The sequence below is a fragment of the Nematolebias whitei genome, chromosome 8 (assembly GCF_014905685.2).
Source record: "Nematolebias whitei isolate Nwh7 chromosome 8, NemWhi1, whole genome shotgun sequence".
Classification (NCBI taxonomy): Eukaryota; Metazoa; Chordata; class Actinopteri; order Cyprinodontiformes; family Rivulidae; genus Nematolebias; species Nematolebias whitei.
This window is the reverse complement of record NC_056505.1, coordinates 14,969,037-14,990,157: the sequence shown is the minus strand read 5'-3', so window position 1 is coordinate 14,990,157 and position 21,121 is coordinate 14,969,037. Positions and strand designations below refer to the sequence as shown.

The 21,121-nt window shown below is 39.1% G+C and overlaps 1 protein-coding gene across 1 annotated transcript in view; it reads left to right on the top strand.

The window, feature by feature from the left end:
* The window catches only part of ghra (growth hormone receptor a), a 32,872-nt gene extending 11,962 nt beyond the window's left edge, over positions 1–20,910 (top strand). The window contains exons 2-7 of the mRNA XM_037680333.1: positions 1,522–1,640; positions 17,310–17,439; positions 17,527–17,696; positions 19,424–19,602; positions 20,216–20,369; positions 20,816–20,910. Of these exons, the coding sequence (XP_037536261.1) occupies positions 1,526–1,640; positions 17,310–17,439; positions 17,527–17,696; positions 19,424–19,602; positions 20,216–20,369; positions 20,816–20,910 (843 nt within the window). The 5' untranslated portion in view covers positions 1,522–1,525. The remainder of the gene's footprint in view (positions 1–1,521; positions 1,641–17,309; positions 17,440–17,526; positions 17,697–19,423; positions 19,603–20,215; positions 20,370–20,815) is intronic.
* The last annotated feature ends 211 nt before the right edge of the window (positions 20,911–21,121 follow it).

The following is a 21,121-nucleotide window of genomic DNA, read 5'->3' as shown; positions in this document are numbered from 1 at the left end:
ATATATGCAGTGCATGTTAAATGTTTTGTTTGTATGCTCAGTTTTCAATTACCCAGAGCAGTTTGTCCTTTTGCTGCTGAATCATGACCCCAAAAGTCATACCCTCTTTACTACTGCTTATAATTGAGGAACTGACTTGGCATTCAGAAAACTTAAACACATTTAACTGCTTCAACGGTAGGTGAAACAAATTAAATGAATATTTAAATTGTTGCCAGAATATATAAAATTGTGTTTTTATTCTTAACTTATTAAGTTTTATGACATGTATTGCACAGTGGTGCAGTTGGTAAAGTTGTTGCCTCTCAGCGAGTAGGTTGTATTATTGAATCCCAGCTGGGGACCTTTCTGGGTGGAGTTTATGTTTTCTCTGTACATACTGTACATGGCTTTTCTCCAGGTACTTAATTTTCCTCCCACAGACCAAACACATGCATGTTAAGGCTGATTCTCTAAATTGTTCCTAGGCGTGAGTGAGAGCGTGAATGGTTGTCTTACATACAACCAGTCCAGGGTGTACACTAACTCTTTCACAGTGACTGCTGAACATGGGCACCAGCAACATCCACCACCTGGAAATGAAAAAGTGGGCAAAGATAATGTATGTATGATGTTTTAACATATTTGTGTATTGCTTTATGCCCTGCAGCTCCACTGTTGGGTCCAGTTAACCACGCAAATTGCTCACATTAACACTTATTTCTTTGTATGACTGCAAAATCATTTTTAAGGTCTTTTTAGTTGCCGTCCAATGAAATGGTCTAACCCCCACCCCCCACCCCGCTGCATCATTTGTTAGCTGGTGAACCATGTTGTTTCATAATAATGATCTAATTCATTTGTGTCCAACTCAAGGCCCGGGGGCAAAATGTGGCCCTTGTTGACATCTTATCTGGCCCTCAGGATGATATATGAAATGTAAAATACTTCTGTCTCTTGAATTTTTTTTCAGTAATCTTTGATTATGATGTCAAAAGCACAACAGAGAACATCAAATGCAACCAATTAAACTCTTGCTGAGGAACCTGTGACCAAGAAAATAGTTTGAGTATCTTATTTGAGTTAATGTAGATTCTGAAATTGGCCCTTAGTTTGAAAAAGGGTTTAACTTTGGTCCCATTTTGTGAGTTTGACACCCCTGATCTAATTAGATTTTTTTTTCCCTCACGTCTCATCTGTATGTACATGAGATTTAATACAGAGCATTAAAAAACTAAATGCATTCAAACTTAAACAGGAGGTCCCCACAGAAAACAACCTTCATAGGTTTGACTTTCAATCGCTGCGGATAAACAAGTACGACAATTATTTATGCTCCTGTCTCGTGTTGGGTTTCATGTACACCAGCTGAAAATAAATGGCAACCACAGTTTGAGCTCACAGTTCAGCTGGAAACACAAAACAGAAAAGAAGCTGCACATGGGACAAGGAGACTTTTTTCCTCACATATGCATCTCAAAGTTCAGCTAATAGTCACCATCGCTGTCCTTCACTCTAACTCAACCCATTGTTTCTCTCCAGCATCATGACTGTGTCCCACTCCTCCAACCTCCTGCTCTTACTCATGATTTCCTCCCTGGATTGGTCGTCTACACCAGGATCTGCGTTCCTCATTGACCAGGATCTCGTGACATCATCAGGTGAGTTGCTGCAGTCCGTGCTGTTTTTTGTGTCCAGACAAACACCCAAGTGACAGACTAATGCAAGACGACTCGTTCTCCAGACAGTTCAGTAAACTCTCCGTGCTCGCTCGCTGTCAAACATTAACAAACGTTATTTAGATTTTGTGCTGGGGCTGTTGACACTTGTTATCATCTGCCATGTCAGACAACGGTTGCAGAATGCTGTGTTTGATCGGATGCATGTGGAAAAGTTTCGTGTTGGGCAAACGCCACCTTTTCCTGACTTGACTTGTCGAACTGGTAGGGGATCAATAGAGCTAAAGTAAACATCTGGTTAGGCCTTTGCTGTCAAAGTCCAGGGACAGAGCGGTGCAGGATGTTCAGCCAGCTGATCCAGTTGTTACTGAACCATTTGAAATAATAACATTAAAATATGCTGCGGCTGGGAATACAAGCTGGATTTTTTTTTTTTTTTTTTTAGTACTAGCAATCCCTAAAGCCAAAAGGGGACCAAAATCCGAGTTATCAGATCAACCATAAACTGTATATTATCACATTATTTTAACAGCTGAGGCTTTAAGTCATAAAACTGACAGAAATGATAAACTTGTTTCTTCCTCTGGTGGTTGAAACAACTGCAACCTTGCTAGAGAAACGTCTTGTTTATTTAGAGTCCATCTTTGTAGGACAGTGGTTATACAGTGATTTTCATTAGGAAGGTTTTGTTGTTTACTTTTTCAAAATTTCTTGTCTTGTTTTTAAAAAGGAAAATTCTGCTTAATGGTGCCGTATCTGCAGTCCTATCGTTGTTTTCATAACGCTTACCTGTAAAGAATGTAAGATACAGTTTTTGGTTCCGACCTTTATCATCTATGGACCTGATTCCGTTTTCTTGCCTAATCTATAGTTCTACTAATCTATATCCTAACTTCTAGACTGGACTATTGCAATGGTTTGTTATCTGAGTGTCCAAATACTTCTTTAAAAAGTCTTCAGTTGATCCAAAATGCTGCTGCCAGAGTCTTAACTGGAGTTACTTTGTAGTAGGAGAGATCATATCTCTCCAGTTTTAGCTTCTCTCCATTGGCTCCCTGTCTAATTCAGAATTTAATTCAAAAATCTTACTTCTAACTTACAAAGCTCTCAACAACCTAGCTCCATCTTATATTCAAGATCTTATTGTTCCATATTTTCCTAACAGAGCACTTCACTCTCAGACTGCAGGCTTACTTGTAGTTCCTAGAGTTTCCGAAAGCAGAATGAGAGGCAGATCTTTCAGTTATCAGGATCCTCTTTTGTGGAACCAACTTCCAGTTTCTGTCCATAAGGCTGACACATTGTCCAGTTTTAAGACTGGGCTTATTTTGAGCATTTCCTCAGATGTGCTGTACTGAAATGTAATTTTGTTGTGCTTCGGTGCCATGACAATAAAGCTGATTCTGATTCTGAAGACTTTCCTTTTTGATAAATCCTATAGTTAAGGTTGGCTTGTTATTAGGTCTGTCACAATAAACAATTAATCAATCACATGATAAATTAAAATGATCAACCTCATTTTCATTTATCGGCTTTATCGTTTCTTCGTGTCTCTCTCTTTCTACTGAAGACACTGGATGACAAAAGGCTCAACTCTGTGCTCTTCACTGACCCCTCCCCTTCTCTTTCCTCTTAAAATCCATTTTAAATTGTCCAAAATCACTGTTTTTGGATCGTTCAAAGCAGCTAAGCTGAGCTACGAGTTAAGCTAATAGGCCGACCTCGGGACAAAACCTCCGTCTTGTCAAAGCTCCAAAATTCACGGTTGAAACCCGTGTCTTCGTGTAAAAAGTTGTTTTTCTCTGCAAAAAAGATGATGAGAACTTGTTTACTGATTTTCTATTAAAAGTTTGTGTGAAAAATGCTATGCTAAAGAGCTCAAACCACATCGAGCATCCACCATTTTGAGAACCGAAAAAAGAAAAGAAAGACAGCCCATGTTACGTCAAGGGGCCTCCCTCCCATTTTTCTTAAAGAGACACACTGCTCGCTCTCTCACTAGCCATCCTTCTCACTCAAAACAAATTAACCAACATTTCTTCTTAAATTTGACAATAATTACTAATTATTGTCAAATGTCAAACAATATTATTGTTTATCGCAATAATTTCTGAGACAATTAATCGCCCGGCAAAATTTGTTATCGTGACAGGTCTACTTGTTATACTGCCATAGGCTTAGACTACTGGAGGACAAGTTGTCCACATTTCCTAAAATGATTTGCTAAAATTGAATAGTTTTCATTTGATATTATTTCTACCTTAACATGTGATTCTCAACCTGCCATTGTGTATTTGTCACTGTTTCCTGTTCCTCTCAAACCCAGACGGTCGAAGCAGATGGTCGCTTGTCCTGAGCTGGTTCTGCTAAAGGTTTCTTCCTCATGAAGGAGTTTTTCCTTTCCACTGTCACCTTCAAGCTTGCGCAAGAGGAGAGCTCTGTGATGGAGTTAAACTCAAAGCAGTCTGCTCCTCGGACAAATGATGTTGTTAACTTATTTTTTATATAGGCTATATGAATGTTTCTGTTCAGTGCCCTGAAATGACTTCTGTTGTGTTTTGGCGCTATATAATTAAACTGAATTGAATTAACTTAAGACAAATGTCTGTAATATTCAGGCTGAAATGGAGGAACTTAAGGCCAGAATTTAGGAGTTAAAATGAAGTTCTTATGGGTTTGAGTGTGGACTAAAATTTATGTTATTGACAACATTTAGCAACAGTACAAAAGGTGGTTTTTAAAGGTATATTCCGGGGAGCAACTGTGAGTGGATTCTTAGGTGCATCTTATCATTGGTTTCATTGGTTTTATTGATTTGTTCTCATCACATGTCATGATGACTCCCTTGTCATTCCAGTTTAAGTTGGAAACATCTGCGTGGTGTCATCTTTGAAATGAGCACAGTGTGTGGACACCACACATCTATATGGTTATGTACAGCTATGGCATACCTTGAGTGTTACAGTTATTAATAGGCTAGTACAGCTGGTAGCGCTGCACAATTTATGTTCTTTGTTTTGTCAGCTTGCACATCTAAAGAGAACAGAAACACTGATGTAACCGTCAGTTGATGCTTCCCTGTGTTTTCCTGGTATCTTTGATGTGTTTTAACAAAAATGAATGCTAATCTGAAAGAGACTATGCATGTAATTTTATATTTGTAAAAATACATGCTTTATTGGCACCCTTAGACAGGAAAGCAACATTTTACTAAGGAGTTTTATTTAGTTAGTTGTCGTTTTTTTTTTTTCTTGTGTGGTTCTAGTGAAAAACAGCTGCAGACAAATCTGCTATAGATTTCCAGCTCAAACTTGTCTTTTTCTGCCAAGTTAGAGGACACTAACTTTGTTTTTGTCTATAACTGACTAAAAAATGACCTTTTTTTATTACTTTGTCACAGCTAGAGTTCAACCAATTAGACTTTCTAAATGTCCAATTCTGATGCCAGTTCGCCCCCCCCCCCTCCAGGGGAGTCATTTAAGTCTTTTTTAATTTAGCAGTATTGGCATAATAAAATAATGTTTCTCCATCCTCTACCGCATATTCATAGTCGGGTCGTGGAGGCAACAGGTCGAGGAGAAAAACCCAGACTTCCCTCTTCCCATGGACACTCTCCAGCTCCTCTTGGAGGACCTCAAGGTGTTTCCAGGCCAGAGAAGATACACAATGCCTCCAGCAAGTTCTGGGTCTGTGCTGTGGCCTCTTCCCAGTGGGAAATTCCTGGAAAAACTCCAAAGGGAGGTGTCTAGGGGGCATCCTAATCAGATGCTTGAACAACCTCAGCTGTCAAACCCAACACTGATGTCTAGGAGCAGCGGCTCTACTCCGAGCCACCCCGTGATAACAGCGCTCTTAAGCTCTAAGCCCATTCTGAGCCTGGTCACCCTACAAAGTAAGCTTCTTTTAGCTACTCGTATTCTGGATCTCGTTCTTTCATGATCCAAACCTCATGACGATAGGTGATGGTTGTAACATAGACAGACCAGTAAATCAACAAATTTTTCACCACAACTAACCAAACAACATCCTCATTACTGAGGACAAGACCTATCCATCTCCCATTCCATCCTACTTTCATTCATGACCAAGACGGCCATATACTTAAACTCGTCTACCGGAGGCAAACACCAAAAAGGGGCATTCCTTCCATTTCCTCTTGAGAACCATGGCCTCAGACTTGGAGGAACTGACTCTCGTCCCAGACGCTTCACACTCGGCTGCAAACTGGAGCCAAAATAAACTCAACTCATCAGCCTACTTAATCTTCATCTAGTCACAAGTTAGTTGTTGGTTAAAAATAGTTTTTGTGAAAAAAAAAACATTTAAAAAAATTTGTCTTGGCAAAAATCTAATGTCCTGTTTTACATTATTGTGTTAATAAAATATAATGAAGTTATCAAAAAATAGGATTCTTCACATCCAGACAAAATAGTTTAAAAAGGTGTTTCTGAGGGTTATGGAGTCTGTGGACTCCGGTTGATTGTTTTGGTTGTATGAGATGCAAAAACTCAACTGGAAAAAAACAAGTCTGCTGAGAGGCAAGTCAAAAATAATTATTTCTTTCAGTGTAGACAGATCTGTGTTTGGCCTAGGTTGTTAGATACTGACTGTAATAAATTATTAGCTGATGTTTACTCTTGTTCTTATATGTTTTGAGTCACATTTGGTTGTGGATATAGGACCCAAATGCAGACAGACTGAGAGGAGCTAGAGCAAAATTTAAAAAAGTATTTATTTAAATAAATTAAAAGCTGACGTGGTGGCAGACTTACAAAAAAAAGAACACAGAAGGGTGAGGAAACACAGTGAGAACATTAGGTTTAACCAAATACAAGGAATTACTGGGGAGGTGGTGACTGGAGACTGGTTAAATAGCAAACTGAGGGAGAGGAAAGTGGGAACACCTGGTTGATTGTTAATTAGAAACAGATGAGGGTGGCAAACTAACAGAACAAATACTGAGGAAGCTGAGTGAGGATGAATGGGAATTGGCACAAGAAACAAAACAAGACCTAAAAATACTAAACTAGAACCCAACAATGAAATAAAATTAAAAAAAAACTCAACAGATCTAAACTGAACCAGAAAACACAACAGAACCAAAAGGACAAAAATAAACCACAAAATTAACTAAAAGTACTCAGTAAAATCACAGAAAAGCACAGATTCAACACTTTGTTGTTGTATATGTTTGATCAATCCGATTACAGTTTTGCCAGATGGTTTTCAGCATGTTGAAAAAAATGTTGCTATAAAAGAAAATCACTTTAACTGTCTGCAGTTTGTACAAATGGTCCAGTTTTAAAAAGCCCCAAAGGACTGATAGAAGTGTCCCAGAATGGACAAACCAAACAATAGCTAAATATAGGAAGTTTTATATTTGTTATGATTTTAGCAGACGTGGTTTCCTCTTAACCCATGGTTCTTAAACTGTGGAAGTGAGTTTGGTTTTTAGGTTAGCGTTCAATGTTCAATACAGTAGTTTTTTTCAGTTGGCCTGTTTATGACATAGTCAGTTTGAAACCTTTGAGGACAAGATTAAAAATATTGAATACAAGCCTGGTTTTTAAAATCTAAATCTGTCACAACGATGGTTGGGAAGTTTAGTATTATGGATGATTTGTTTGTTGTTAAAAGTTTGAGAGCCACTGCCTGAAACGGTTCGAATGAGAGAATAAAACTGTAAATGAGTCCTCAAGGCTCAATGAGACTAACCTGTATAAATAAAGGTTGAATGAATGAAATCAGAGAATATTCATTTGGTTACCACTAGATGGCGCTCATCCTGCACACTGCACCTTTAAGTGACAAAAAATGTGAAAATATTAGACGTTTAATCATGTTCTGCAAACGTAAGTAGCAAAAAAAAAAAAAAAATACGTACATTTTACTAAAAATCAGAAACCTTTAATGTATAATCTAGACATAATTAAACTCCACAAAGACAAAGTGTTTTGTTGTGTCTGCTTTCTTTAAAACCGCCCAGACTTTATCTCGAGGTCTTTTTCCTCTGAATTTTGTCGTTAACAAATTGTTTCAAACGTCTTTCTCTGTAGATCTTTACAACCGTTCTTAGGTGCTCTAAAGCAAATTTCTGAAGGCTGGGCGAGGTTAAACCATCAAACGTTTTGAATGGCCAAACTCCTTCGAACCTCAAAATTGTTTCCAGAGCGCACTATGTTAGGGCAGCTCTGGCTTTCCTCAACAACTGTTAAAACATTTGTAAACACCAAGCAGCCAGTGATAGCATGAGCAAACACACTCAGCCCAGGCCCTTTTCAAGCTACCAAAGTACAACCGCCAATCCTGACAGTAGTTAATGCAAACGATCATTTACTGTTGGCACAATAAACAACCTTTTGTATATCTCATTGATGGACCTTAAAACAGCCTTCCTAGAACTCTTTCTGCAGCATTTTTGCACCACCAGCCACATAACAAGCCAAGAGTAGATGTTTGGAGATGCTTCCTTGTAGTTTAAGGTTTACCAGAGTAATTACAGGCAGTGTTTGACTCCATCTGTCCCTCCACACTTTTTTTTTCTCGCTTTCCTGAGCACTTCGCTGAGAGCTTCAGTAGGATTCACTCCTTAAGCTCATGGATCGATCTTATGAAGAGAGGCTGTGCTCTTGGCTGCAGAGGTAGTAACCAGTAGCAACCGTGCAGAGGTTTGGATCTGTCTGGCTTGTCCACACAATCTACAGTTACGTCTGAAAGAAGGACAACGAGCAGCAGAGTCTGGGATACGGTGCCTGAAGTTACTGACAGAGTGAGAAGCTTTAAGAGCAGACAGAAGATTTACACGCTGCTGCTGTTGCTGGAAACTGTTGGCAGCAAATTTTAATTTGGTCATCATAAAGACTTTTTTCAAAAATTAACTTTGTTTCTAATAACCAGACTGCAGCTAAACACAATTTTCTTCAAATGTTGATTGTCGAGTTTCTTTCTCTTTTGTGATGCTGTGCTCATTTAACTGACTTTAGCAAACACGGATATATTTATTTGTTAACCTTTGGCAAATCCCATTGAGATCACAGATCCCTTTTGCAAGGGAGACCTGGGCCTGAAGGCAGTCTATATGGCCATATCTGAGTCAGTGTTTCTAATATTGAGCCAAAGTTTTGCATATTAGTAGCTGAGAGTCATCACCAACACTATCTTCAAGCACTAACAGATTGCTTGAGGTCTTTGTTTAAAACTGTAGTATGAAAAATGTCTACCTTCAAGGAATCTTGGGCCTTTATTTTAATATTGGATCTGAGGCAATGTGTTCAATATAATGTTATTAACAGTCAACAATGGTGTACCACAAGGCTCAGTCTTAGAACCCACCCACTTTACAATCTACATAGGTAATGTAGGTCAGAGCATCCCTCATGCATCCTTACATTTCTATGCCAATGACACAGTTGTTTATTGTCGAGCTACAACAGTTGCTAAGGTTTTCCAGCTTTTGCAATCCGCCTTTGACATCATCCAGTCAGATTTGTTCCATCTCAAACTTGTCCTAAATGCCGATAAAACCAAAGGGATGTTTTTTTCAAACAGGATCCGGTCCCAGCAGTTCTTCCACTGATTTTATCCTCAAATGGTGTCCCTATTGATTTTGTCAATTCCTATAAATATTTGGGTATCTTGGTCGACTCGCATCTCTCCTTTAAGCGTCACATGGAGAACCTAGTAAAGAAACTAAAAGTTAAACTGGGTGTCTTTTTCAGAAACAGATCCTGTCTAACTCTGAGTGCTAGGAAACGCCTTGTAACTGCAACGTTTCTTCCCTCCATTGATTACGGTGATATTATCTACATGAACGCTCCTACAAGCACCCTGTAGATCCTGGATGCTGCCTGTCACGGTGCATTAAGATTCACAACTGGCTGTAACTACCGTACCCACCATTGCACCCTGTATTCACTGGTTAACTGGACATCATTAATGTCACACAGTCTCTCTCACTGGTACATTTTCATCTTTGAATCACTTCTTGCTCTGTTGCCTTCTTACATCTCCTCCTACATGTCTCTGCATGAGTGCAGCTACAGCGTGCGCTCTCAGGACATTATTACCTGCAGTGTTCCCTCAGTGAGGACTGAACTTGGCAAAAGGGCCTTCTCCTACTCCGCTCCCGTTTCCTGGAATATCTTGCAAAAAAGATCTGAAGCTCTCGATTTTGACCTCTCTAAGTGGATTTTAACATCTTAAGTTCCTGGCAAAAACCAATGCAGACATGTTCCTGTTTTTAGTTTTCTACACTGCCTTATAATCTAGCTGTTTGTTGCTGTTGTTGTTTTTTTTGCAACTTTTTCCTTTTGACTGTCCTTTTGGTTGCCATTTTATTTTAATTTGTAAAAAAAAAAAATTGTATGCCTCTTTTATGATTGTCTATTGTCGTCGTTGTTATCCACTGTTGTCATCACTCTTTGTTAAAGAAATCAGGTCTCTCTTGTAAATGAGTCCCCGAGTCTCAATGGGATTAACCTGTATAAATAAAGGTTGAATGAATGAATATGAAGTTGAAAGTTTGCCCTAATTCACATTAAGCAGTAATAACGATGCTTAGTTGTTTACTGTACAGCGTCATCATGCCAGATACATGAAAATAAAATAAAAAGTTGCAGACACATAAATAAACTTAAACACATGAAATAAGATTTTTTTTTCATTATATAATCATCAGAATGGCTGACATTATTAAAACTGAACTCAAAATGATACTTTCAGCTTTCAGTGAACATTTAGTTTGTATAATAATTAGAGCTCTTGCATTATCAAGTAAAAGGTGTTGCCAAGTCATGTGCACTAATTACGGACTCGCACCTAAATGTGAGTCAGTAATAAGCAGATTAGAACATCTGCCTATCTGCTGTGGAGCCAAAAGAAATCACATCAGCATACAAGGAAAAACTGAAAAATTAGAGCAGAAAAACTATGCACACCTTTTGGCGACAACAAAACGTTCAGGCTGTAAGCCAACACCCATACTGATTCATATTTCTGGATGTTTGAGCATAACGCGACATACCGATTACAGTTCTTTGAGATTTATTAGCATTAGTGGGGCTAAGCACCATTAAGTCAAGTTAATATATCGCTGGAACAAGAATAAGCTTCCCGAGCCATCGGAGCGAGTGTTTGACTTCAAAGAGACGAGCGCGGTTGGAGATCATGGGGATCACGGTTGTCACCCAGTGGTCCTGTTTTGTTTGTGGCAATAAAGGCAGGATGCATTCACTGAATTTAAACAATGGCACATCGACATTCTTCGCCTGTTTTTGTTTGGAAGGTGTAAGTTTAGTGCGTCTGCATTTGTGTGCGACTGTGCCTGCGAAGCTGCACATGCACGTTGGAAGTTATTTATACCACTTGTTGACATACATTAATCGTATCATATTGCCGTACCTTTCTTCCCCTTTTTCTGGCCTACTTTACATCCTCTGCCGCTCTGAGAAGTTTTCACCAAACTTTGTCTCTGATCTACATTTTAAGCCCGTTTTGAGAAATAACATTCCTCTTTTACTTTCTTAGGTTTTGTTCCCTGCTCGTCTCTTTCCAGACCTGCTCATTCTTGCTGTCCACATCCTGGTGTGCATGTTTCTTAAGGACGATAAATGCTGCTGTGTGCTACATGTGCTGTAGCTCTTCTCGCAGCTTGGTGCGCAGGACAAAAAGCTTGTGTATGAGCAGTGTGCGAGTCTGGATGGGCTGTGGCGCAGGAATGTAATGTAGGACTCAGTTTGTGCGGCCAGTTGTTCCATCTGTTACACACACACACACACACAGTGAGGGGTGCAGTATGCAAACATCTGGTATGGGTTACGCAGTGCCAGTCCAAAGTTAGTGCTTAACACCAGAACCAAATATGTCTAACGATTTATATTATTGTTTAAAGCTACATCTGCCTTTACTTGACATATGAAACAAACATCAGCTGATTGAAGAGAAATAAAACAATAACAGACCCAAGCAGACACAGAAGAATGAATGTGGGTTAACGTTGCTTATTTGTTTTGTTTGCATTTTTATATATTATTTGTCAACTTTTTTTCCTGCAACAGATGATTGCTGTCACTGCATTGCTGGTTTGCCTTATAAACATTCCCCACACTGTTGCAAACTCTTGCCGACTGTACCCGTCTCTGTTCTGGACGTTTCTAGTTTTGTTTTGTTTTTTTCCCGGCACTACATGAAAAAAAGTTGAATAAACATATAAAAATTAAATTCAACAATTCACACAATTTCATGGCTTTCTTTTAATGTGAAGCACTTAAGCCTTTGTACATGTGTTTGGTTAACAAGTCCGATTCATCTCAAATGAAGGGTTAACTTAAAATTTATTTGGTTTTTTTTCCAATGAGGCGGCACGGTGGCGCAGTTGATAGAGCTGTTGCCTCTCAGCAAGAAGGTTGCTGATTCATATCCTGGCCGGCGACCTTTCTAGGTGGAGCTTGCATGTTCTCTCCATGCATGATTGGGTTTGGTCGAGGTTCTCCGGTTTCCTCCCGCTGGTTGGTAACTCTAAAGTGTCAATAGTTGTGAGTGAGAGAGTGAGTGGTTGTTTGTCTCTGTGTGTCCCTGTGATGGACTGGACGACCTGTCCAGGGCGTCCCTCGCCTCTCGCACAGTGATGGCTGGCTATGGGCATCAGTGACCCCTGCGACCCAAAGAGGATAAAGATGATGGATGCATAGTTTGTGTTATTTGTGTCAGTCTTAGGAGTGTAGGAAAATCTGAAGAAAACAGCCAGAGATTAAAAACGGGTAAAAATAAAATATGTTAGTTCATTTGACCAGTATAAGTTAACTAATCCAGTTACGCTAAGAACCAACAGTGATGAAGAAGCTGAGGGAAGCCTAAACATGTTGAACAAACCCAACAGAGGAAGTACCGGGGTATTTCAGATATTTTGCATGCATTTGTTTCTTTTTATTTAAAGCAGCACAAATGTGTCAGCGATATTAAAAACATGCTAATTTTAATAGTTTTGTAATGTTTTAATTTGCCAGTTCATGTGAGGGTTCTTGGGAGTCCTGACATTTTATCAGTCTGACAGTGAGTTTATCTGCAGCAGCACACAACTTGTTGCAAAACCTCAAGTTACCTCACTCCTATAGCTGTGAACACTCCACTGGTCCTTGTCTCGTGGCAGTTAATTAACAATACAAAGAACATGCAATTTTATCTTTTATTTTATTATTAGTATATTGCTGCTTCAAGTGCCTAAATTTGTGCATTCGTGATGTCCAACTCACATTTCTGTCAAGAACATTGACAATACACAATATTTTTTGTCGAAAATAAAATTTTACACTAGATTTTCCCTCAAAGCAAAACCGCCAAAAAAGTATAAATGTTTGTTGAATGTACATTGACTGTGCAAGAATAGATCATACAACAAGCCTAAATGCAATACGTTTCTTACAGTAGGCAAACAGATTTCAGTTTAAGTCAGTCAGACGTGTACGAAACAGGATTAGAGACACTGTGCAAATAAATATTTTCCTTGAATTCTGACTTTAATCTCATAATTCTGAGATTAAAGTCGGAATTCTGAACAAAAAAGTCAGAACTGAATGGGGAAAAAAGTACCGGTAATTTTGCATCGTGGCCTTAACCCTTTCCTGTAGATTTACTCCTTGATTGCTTGTTTTTTTTTTCATTGATAGGGTTAGGTTTTTGAATTTATGTATGAAGTTTAGCTTGTCAAAGACACTTCCAGTCTTATGTTTTAGAGAATTGCATAAATATCTTTACTTTCAGAAAGGTAGAATGAAAACACGTTTTCTCATTATAAACTTGTTACAGATGTGACAGAAATTCATACACTTTAGGGGATTAGAGCATCTGAAAAACACCTGTTGGTGTGTAATATAAAAGGCTTTAAGTCTGTTTGTCTGATTTTATTAGAGTTTATGTAGAAGGTAAAGTCCAAATGTCCCAAATGTAGACGACTCTGAGGAGCAATGCAGTTTGGCAGACAATGTCAAGAAATCTGTTGGTAAAATGTCTTCCAGCAGATCCAGTTTTTAATGCATAATAAACAAGATGATGCACAAATAAACTTCTTTACCAGAGCTTTGGAAGTGAAACATATAAACAAATCAGATCCTCTGGTTTTAATCTCTGACTGAGCAACATACTTTTTACCATCTGGAGCTTTATTTCATCTGATACTTGTTTGTCATTTCATGACAGACTTGTTCTCACTGACTTTTTTTTTTTTTTTGTCTATGTTTTTTTTAACACCATTCTTGCTTACATTTAGTATTTATGACATTTGCTTTTTGTTTCATAATATTGTTTAGTTTACATCTTGTCTTTTCTTCTGCCACCTTTTCAAGGATGGCAGTCTGTTAGGGTTAACTCATTTCTGCTAATGAGGTGGAAAAGCAGGCGATTCTTATCATCATAGTCTGTTTTGCTCCTCATTAGTCAAACCTTTCACAATAGGGTAACTAATAAGTCCAGGTTGCCACCTTTGCCACCTTTTTAGAGCTGTTTACCAGTTGGTGTGAAGGCTAATTTGGGCTTTCTACTAGATTTTATGTGTTAATGGCCAAAGTAGACATGGAGATGGACGGTTTCCCGGCTCCTCTGCACTATCCGATGATGGATGGATGCGATGCTAAGAGCTGTTTATCGGTTTGAGCAGCACACAGTGCTCACAAGGACAGGTGCACATGGAGAGACAGGATAAGAGAGTGCACGCACACACTCGTGCAGAAAACTAGCGTTGTTTGCCTTGGGCTGCAGATCATTTAGTGGTAGCAGACAGAATTTAGCTTCCTACAACAGACTCTGGGCAGCACGGTGGCGCAGTTGTAGAGCTGTTGCCTCTCAGCGAGAATGTTGCCTGTTCAATTCCCGGCCTGGGACCTTTCTGGGTGGAGTTTGCGTGTTCTCTCCGTTCATGTGTGGATTTTCTCCGGGTACTCAGGTTTCCTCCCACAGATCAAAAACATGCATGTTAGGCTGATTGGTAACTCTAAATTGTCCCTAGGTGTGAGTGAGAGAGTGAATGGTTGTTTGTCTCGTTTGTCTCTATGTGTCCTGTGATGGACTGGAGACCTGTCCAGCGTGTTCCTCGCCTCTCGCACAGTGATATCTGGACTGAACTAGACAAAGGGATCTTCTCCTACTCCACTCCTGTTTTCTGGAATATCTTACAATAAGATCTGAAGCTCTCGACCTTTACCTCTCTAAGTGGCTTCAAACATCTGCTAAGCTCCTGGCAAAAACCAATACAGACATGTTCCTGTTTTTAGTTTTCTACATTGCCTTATAATCTAGCTGTTTTTCATTTGTTTGTTTTGTTTCATTTTTAATTCCATTTCCTTTCACTTATTTTTCTCAACTTGCATGCTTCTTTTATGATTGTCTATTGTTGTCATTGTTGTCTACTGACTGTTGTCATCACTCTTTGTTAAACTCAGGTCTCTCTTGAAAATGGGTCCTCGAGGCTCAGTGGGATAAACCTCTATAAATAAAGGTTGAATGAAAGAAAGATTGCTTTGAGTTTCAGTCTAGAGGAGATCTACAGGTGGAAAATAACTGGGAATCATATATTAGTCACCCCAGGTATCTCTACACAACCTGACACACTTCAGGTCTCAATAACAATCAGCTGAGCTGAAGAATGTAAACGGGTTTTGAAAAACACATGGCACCTTTTGACCTTTGGCCTCTCATAGGTTAACTTTCAAAACATGGTGTGTTTGCCTTGAAATATGTCCACCTACATGACAGCAACAGCTGTAACATGAAAGTCTCAAGAAGATGGTTTCAAACTTCAAGACATTAATACTTGTATCAAATGATGACAGTACTTGCATGTAAAAACCTGGTGAGAGATTTTTTTTTAATTTTTTTTAGAAAAACAGGTTATTTGCGTGACCTTAAAATTGTCTGTCATCATGCAATAAAACCCTAAACCCTACAATGCATGTAAACTAGCGATGCATGATATTAGATTTTTGGCCGATATGCCGATATGTTAAAACTTATTTGGTCGATAACCGATACAAATACCAATATATTTTTTTCCCAAGACCTACTTACAGAGAGACTACATAGCTTTCTCTGCTGTGGAATTAAAATATTACATTATTCTGCATGGTCTTTGTCAATTTGGCCTGCTACCAAATGTAGATGCCAAAAAGGGGGCTGAAAATTATGTAACACTTCAACTTGGATTGGATGGTGTGATGTCATAACGATGTGCTGGCACTGCAGACATCCTTGTCACGGGGTTGTCATACAAAAACAGTGCCATTTATATTGGTGAGTTATTTTAATGGAATGGTCGATGTCCGATATTTAACTTTATCGCTAATATTGGCCGATACCAATACCACACTGATAATATCGTGCATCCCTAATATAAACACTTAGTACAATCTGACCTGTCAGGCTGTAGCATTAAGCAGTCTGTTTCATACTGTATATACTCCTGCAGAGACCTGGTGGCTGCTGGAACTTGTAGGATGGGGAGGGAGGCTGAGTTGAAAAGCTCTTGGAAACATGACAGCGCGTCTGGGCAGAATTAGGGAGGAAAGCTACTTTTGTGTAGGACAGTAGAAAATTATAAGGTTATATTGGCATTAAACAGAATGGTGAACAAGTAATTAGAACATTTATTTGATTTAGCAGATTGTTTGGTTTGGCGGCTGTGGACTGAATTGTCTGTATGTTCAGCTAGGATCTTTAAAGGGAGATTTTGTAGTCTTCAAATAAGTGTTTTGCCTTGTTTTATGTGTATTTCCTCCTAAAAAAAACAATAGAGGTAAACTTCTTTTTTAGTAGATAAGTCTTTATATTTATGTCGACGGTCCGGGTGCGTTTGTGATTTATGACGCAGCCCTCAGTGAGAAGAAAAGAACAGAGGGAGCGAGCAGAACAGAAATCAATGATACACTCAGTTGATTATTTATGGTTGCACCAAACTCCTGAACTCTGTGCTGGATGTACTGGTCTCTGAAAGGAGAGGGGGAGGGCTGGTGAGGAGTGACGAGGTGCCGAGGGGGAGTCAAAAAAGGCTGAGTCAGGACCTCCGCGTCTGTGAGGGTAGATCTTAGGGTTGGTTGCTGAAACTATAAATGACGACTCGTGAAGCAACGTTTTTTGTTTCCTGCTACGCGTTTACATGGAGATCCACGCCGGTTAGCACAAGTGTGTGTCCCCTGCAAGTAATCCTTACCCTCTGACAGCAGTCTCTTACTATTTTATGCCTCTCATCACTTACAGGCAGGCTACGCTTTCCATTACTGCAATGTCATTCCAATGCTTATGCAAAAGGATTACAGGTTAAAAGTAAATGGGAACAAATGAAAGCAGGTGTGGTGAATTGTCTTCTACTATGTAAATGCAATAAAAATGTATGAATTTAAGCATGCTACAAAAATGTGCACATAATAATGTCCAAGCCATCACCCAGGACTTTTAAATGACATTTTTATTTTTGCTCTGTTGTATCCTTTTTCCCCTCTCTGAGTGATTGTCGAGTTAAATCTGCCATCAAACTGATGTATTTTAACGCTGAACAATTTAAGCCCTGACAGGACTTGATGAATGTTACAAAAGATGAATGACGTTGCACGAGTTCTTCTCCTTTTATTATTCCTAATAGTTTAATTTTTCTCGCCGTCTGATTTCCAGCTCCCGCTGAGCCGCATTTCATAGGGTGCGTATCAAGAGACCAGGCGACGTTTCGCTGTTGGTGGAGTCCAGGCGCCTTCCACAACCTGTCCTCTCCTGGAGCACTCAGAATGTTTTACCTGAAGAAAGAGTGAGCTAAAAATCAGCGCTCAGCATATAATGAACCGTGACTTTTGCTTCACAGTCCCTTTTTTTCTTTTTTCCCGCAATCTTTCAGATCTCCCAGTAGTGAATGGAAGGAATGTCCTGAGTACAACCATCCGAACAGGGAGTGCTTCTTTGACACAAACCACACGGCCGTTTGGACACCCTACTGTGTGCAGCTTCGCGGCCAAAACAACATCACCTATTTCAACGAAGAAGACTGTTTCACTGTGGAAAATATTGGTTAGTAGTAAAGATTTGTGCTAGCATAACTACCTCAAAGAGTCAGTTCATCCCATTAAAACTGAGGACACAGCTGAGCAAGCAGGCGCCTGAGTCAAACCTCTAACGTCTAAATGACTCCCTTAAGTGCTTCAGGAGAAGTGATTATTGATGCCTTTAAGTCCGGCAATCTTTCAAATGATCTTGAAATATTCAAAAATGGTTTTGTTTTTCAATAGAAAAAATATGTTATATATAGTAGTCCCTCGTTTATCGTGGGGGATCTGAACCCTGAAGCCCTGCGATAAGTGAAATAACACCAAGTAGGATTAGTAGTACAAGTTGTGTGTATATACAGTATATGTTAAGGCATTTTAAACCCTTCCCACACTCTTGCAATATTCTAAACAATGTTTCTAATAATAATAATAATGTCATCACAATGTCAGCACTGTATGTTTCCATACAATGGCAAAATTAGTCTCTGCATTTAACCCATCCACCACCAGGTGGTGCAGTGGGCAGCTATTGAAAGCGCCCGGGAGGCATTTTGGGGAAACGCTCTAAAAGAGCACAGAATGTCATGATTTCAGCTGCCAACGTTCTCGGCCACGCCCACTTCTCCGCTGCAGAGCGGCGATCAGGACACGCTGCAGGAGGGAGCTTCTCCTGCAGTGTGGGCTGCACGCAGGTGCTAAATAATTTAAAATAATCTATTTTTTAAACAAAAATCCCATGCCGATTATATGGCTCATCCATCAATCAGCCAATTGTGTGTCATGTCCAATCTTATTTTGAAAATCCACGATAGAGAGAGTCCGCGAAAAAAGAACCATGAAGTAGCGAGGGACTACTGTACTGTATTTCAAATTTAACAAATAATTGACAACATGTCTGCAAATTTACTAGAACAGTAACTGATGCAAAATTACCGTAAGTCTCTAATGTCTAAAATTTTAATCACATGTACAGGTAACATTTTTAGTCAGAAAGATGTTTTTGGGGCTGTATTAGAGGGAAGGTAAACATGCTTAGAACAAGCTACTTTTTGTCTGTAGTTGATGAAAAAGGCAAATACCAGAACATTTTGGAATTTCATGTTCTAAACAGACAAATCAAAAGCAGTTGCTTAATCCCAGTAAAAGAAGATGTGCTTGTCTAATGTCTGGCAGACAGCGTTTATCTAAATGAAGACCAGATCCATCAAACTGGACAAAAAAAGACTGCGCTTCCAAATCACAGACTGTGTTTTGTTGGGACGTTCGAGTTCTCCATGTGAGCGTCCAAAATCACATGGATCAACAAATGCTGCTTCTGTCAGTAAAAATCAAAGCAGTCTTTTAGGATCAATGCAACACAGAATTAAATTGTGATCCAAGACAGCCAGGGACTAAATGTAGATGTTAAAATAAACAGTTAAAATATATATATGAAATTTTAAAAAACAAAAACTTTATAAGCTGCAAAAACTTTTGAAACCCTTGGAACTGTGTAAATCTTTAATGAAGGTTCTACAGTTTTGCTAAATCTTCTTTGCACCTGTTTCATGTTAAAATAAAGCATTGCACACAGAACATATTGTATTGGTGAATGTGCACTTAGAGTATACTATATGTTTGGAACCTTGTCCATTGTGAATTGCATCATTAAAACTCGTATAATTTATTAAGCAATGAATCAGTGTTAAGAGCTACTTCAAGTAAAATAGTAAAGCTCTGTTTACATGTGAACTTTTGTCTTTTTCATAGTTCATCCTGACCCACCCATGGCTCTAAACTGGACCCTGCTGAACGTAAGTCCCTCCGGACTAAGTTACGATGTCATAGTCAGCTGGGATCCCCCGCCCACTGCAGACGTTAGCATGGGCTGGATGCGCATCGAGTATGAAATCCAGTACAGAGAAAGAAACGCCACAACTTGGGAAGCAGTGAGTCCTTTCTCCACTTTTTTCTATAAGACAACTGCTTTGAAACTGTACCAATTTCATCTTTGCACACCGATAAGCTAATACCAATGAAAACACTTTTATTCACTTTTAAAAGTAAATTGTTAGTAGGTCAGAGAGACAGATTGTTGAGTTTTCTTTCTTCTTGCCACCTAACCTCTCTACCTGAGCTCATCGTGGCTGAAATGTAATGTAGCTCAGTTGGCGAGGTTGAGAGCCTCTGAGAAAACAGAGCCCCGCTGAAGGAAATGCAGGGAGTGATCTGTAGGTCAGAGGCCATGGGACCTTGTACAGACTCATTTAGTACAGCCTGGCCACCCCGCCCGACAAATGCAGTCCTTTAAATAGTTCCAGATCCCTCTGTCATAACAACATGTTTTCTACCTTGTAAATTTGAAATACACCAACAGTTGTACCACCTTTGGAAAGGTCATAGTTAACGGTACCAAAAATAAACACGGACCACTTGAATTCCTTTATACTTTCAGACAGCTTTAATGTTTACTTTGCAGCTGCTTTTATTAGAGTAGCTGAATGCTTATTTAAAATGCAGCTTTTTTCATTCAATGCTATTTTATAACCCTGTCGCTTTCAGTTGGAGAAGCAGTCGCACACCCAGCAGACAATCTATGGTCTGCACACTGGAAAAGAATATGAAGTGCACATTCACACCAAGATGAAGGGCTTTGTTAAATTTGGCGAGTTCAGTGACTCTATCTTCATTAAAATGGCAGAGATTCCCCACAAAGGTAAGGAAAGTGGCTTTAGTTACATGTCAACTGATATAAAAACATGTTCTTTTTGAGGTATTGTTCGTCTGCTTTTGGTATGGTATGTCACACACACCAGACAAGCAGTTCAGCATCTTATCAATAGGAGTATGCACCCAACATGCTGGAATTTGAATTAGCTGTATTAATGGTTACAGTGGCAAGATGCACACGCTGCACACTAATTCAACTCTGTGACTACCACTGATGCACATCATCTGTGCATCAACTTTGACCTCTCATTCTATATGTGTGGTATCATATATAGCACAAATTATATGCCAGATAAAGGCTTACTGATGCCATCTTTGGATGTGATTTATGAAAAGGACGTTAGTGAGTTGTGGCGATGTTACCTGTTCCAGTTCAGGCAAAAGAAATAGTTTAAATCTGAAAAATGAAGTTGTATTTTATTTTGTTTTTAGATTCTGCTGTCCCACTCACTCTGGTTCTTACTTTTGGGATCGTGGGTATCCTCATACTCATCATAATGATCATTGTCTCTCAGCAGCAAAGGTAAGTAAATTCATTAATTCTTTGTCACTATAGATCAGATCGCATGTCCAACAGTGAGAATTTTAGCTTAACAGCATGATTTAACATGACACCAAGATTTGTTTAAGATTTTTTATTTGTGCAGTTATACATAAAATAAAATAATAAATGAAGAGCATAATATAATAAAACTTGGGAACCTATGGAAGTTTACTTTATTGGATAATGTTTATACC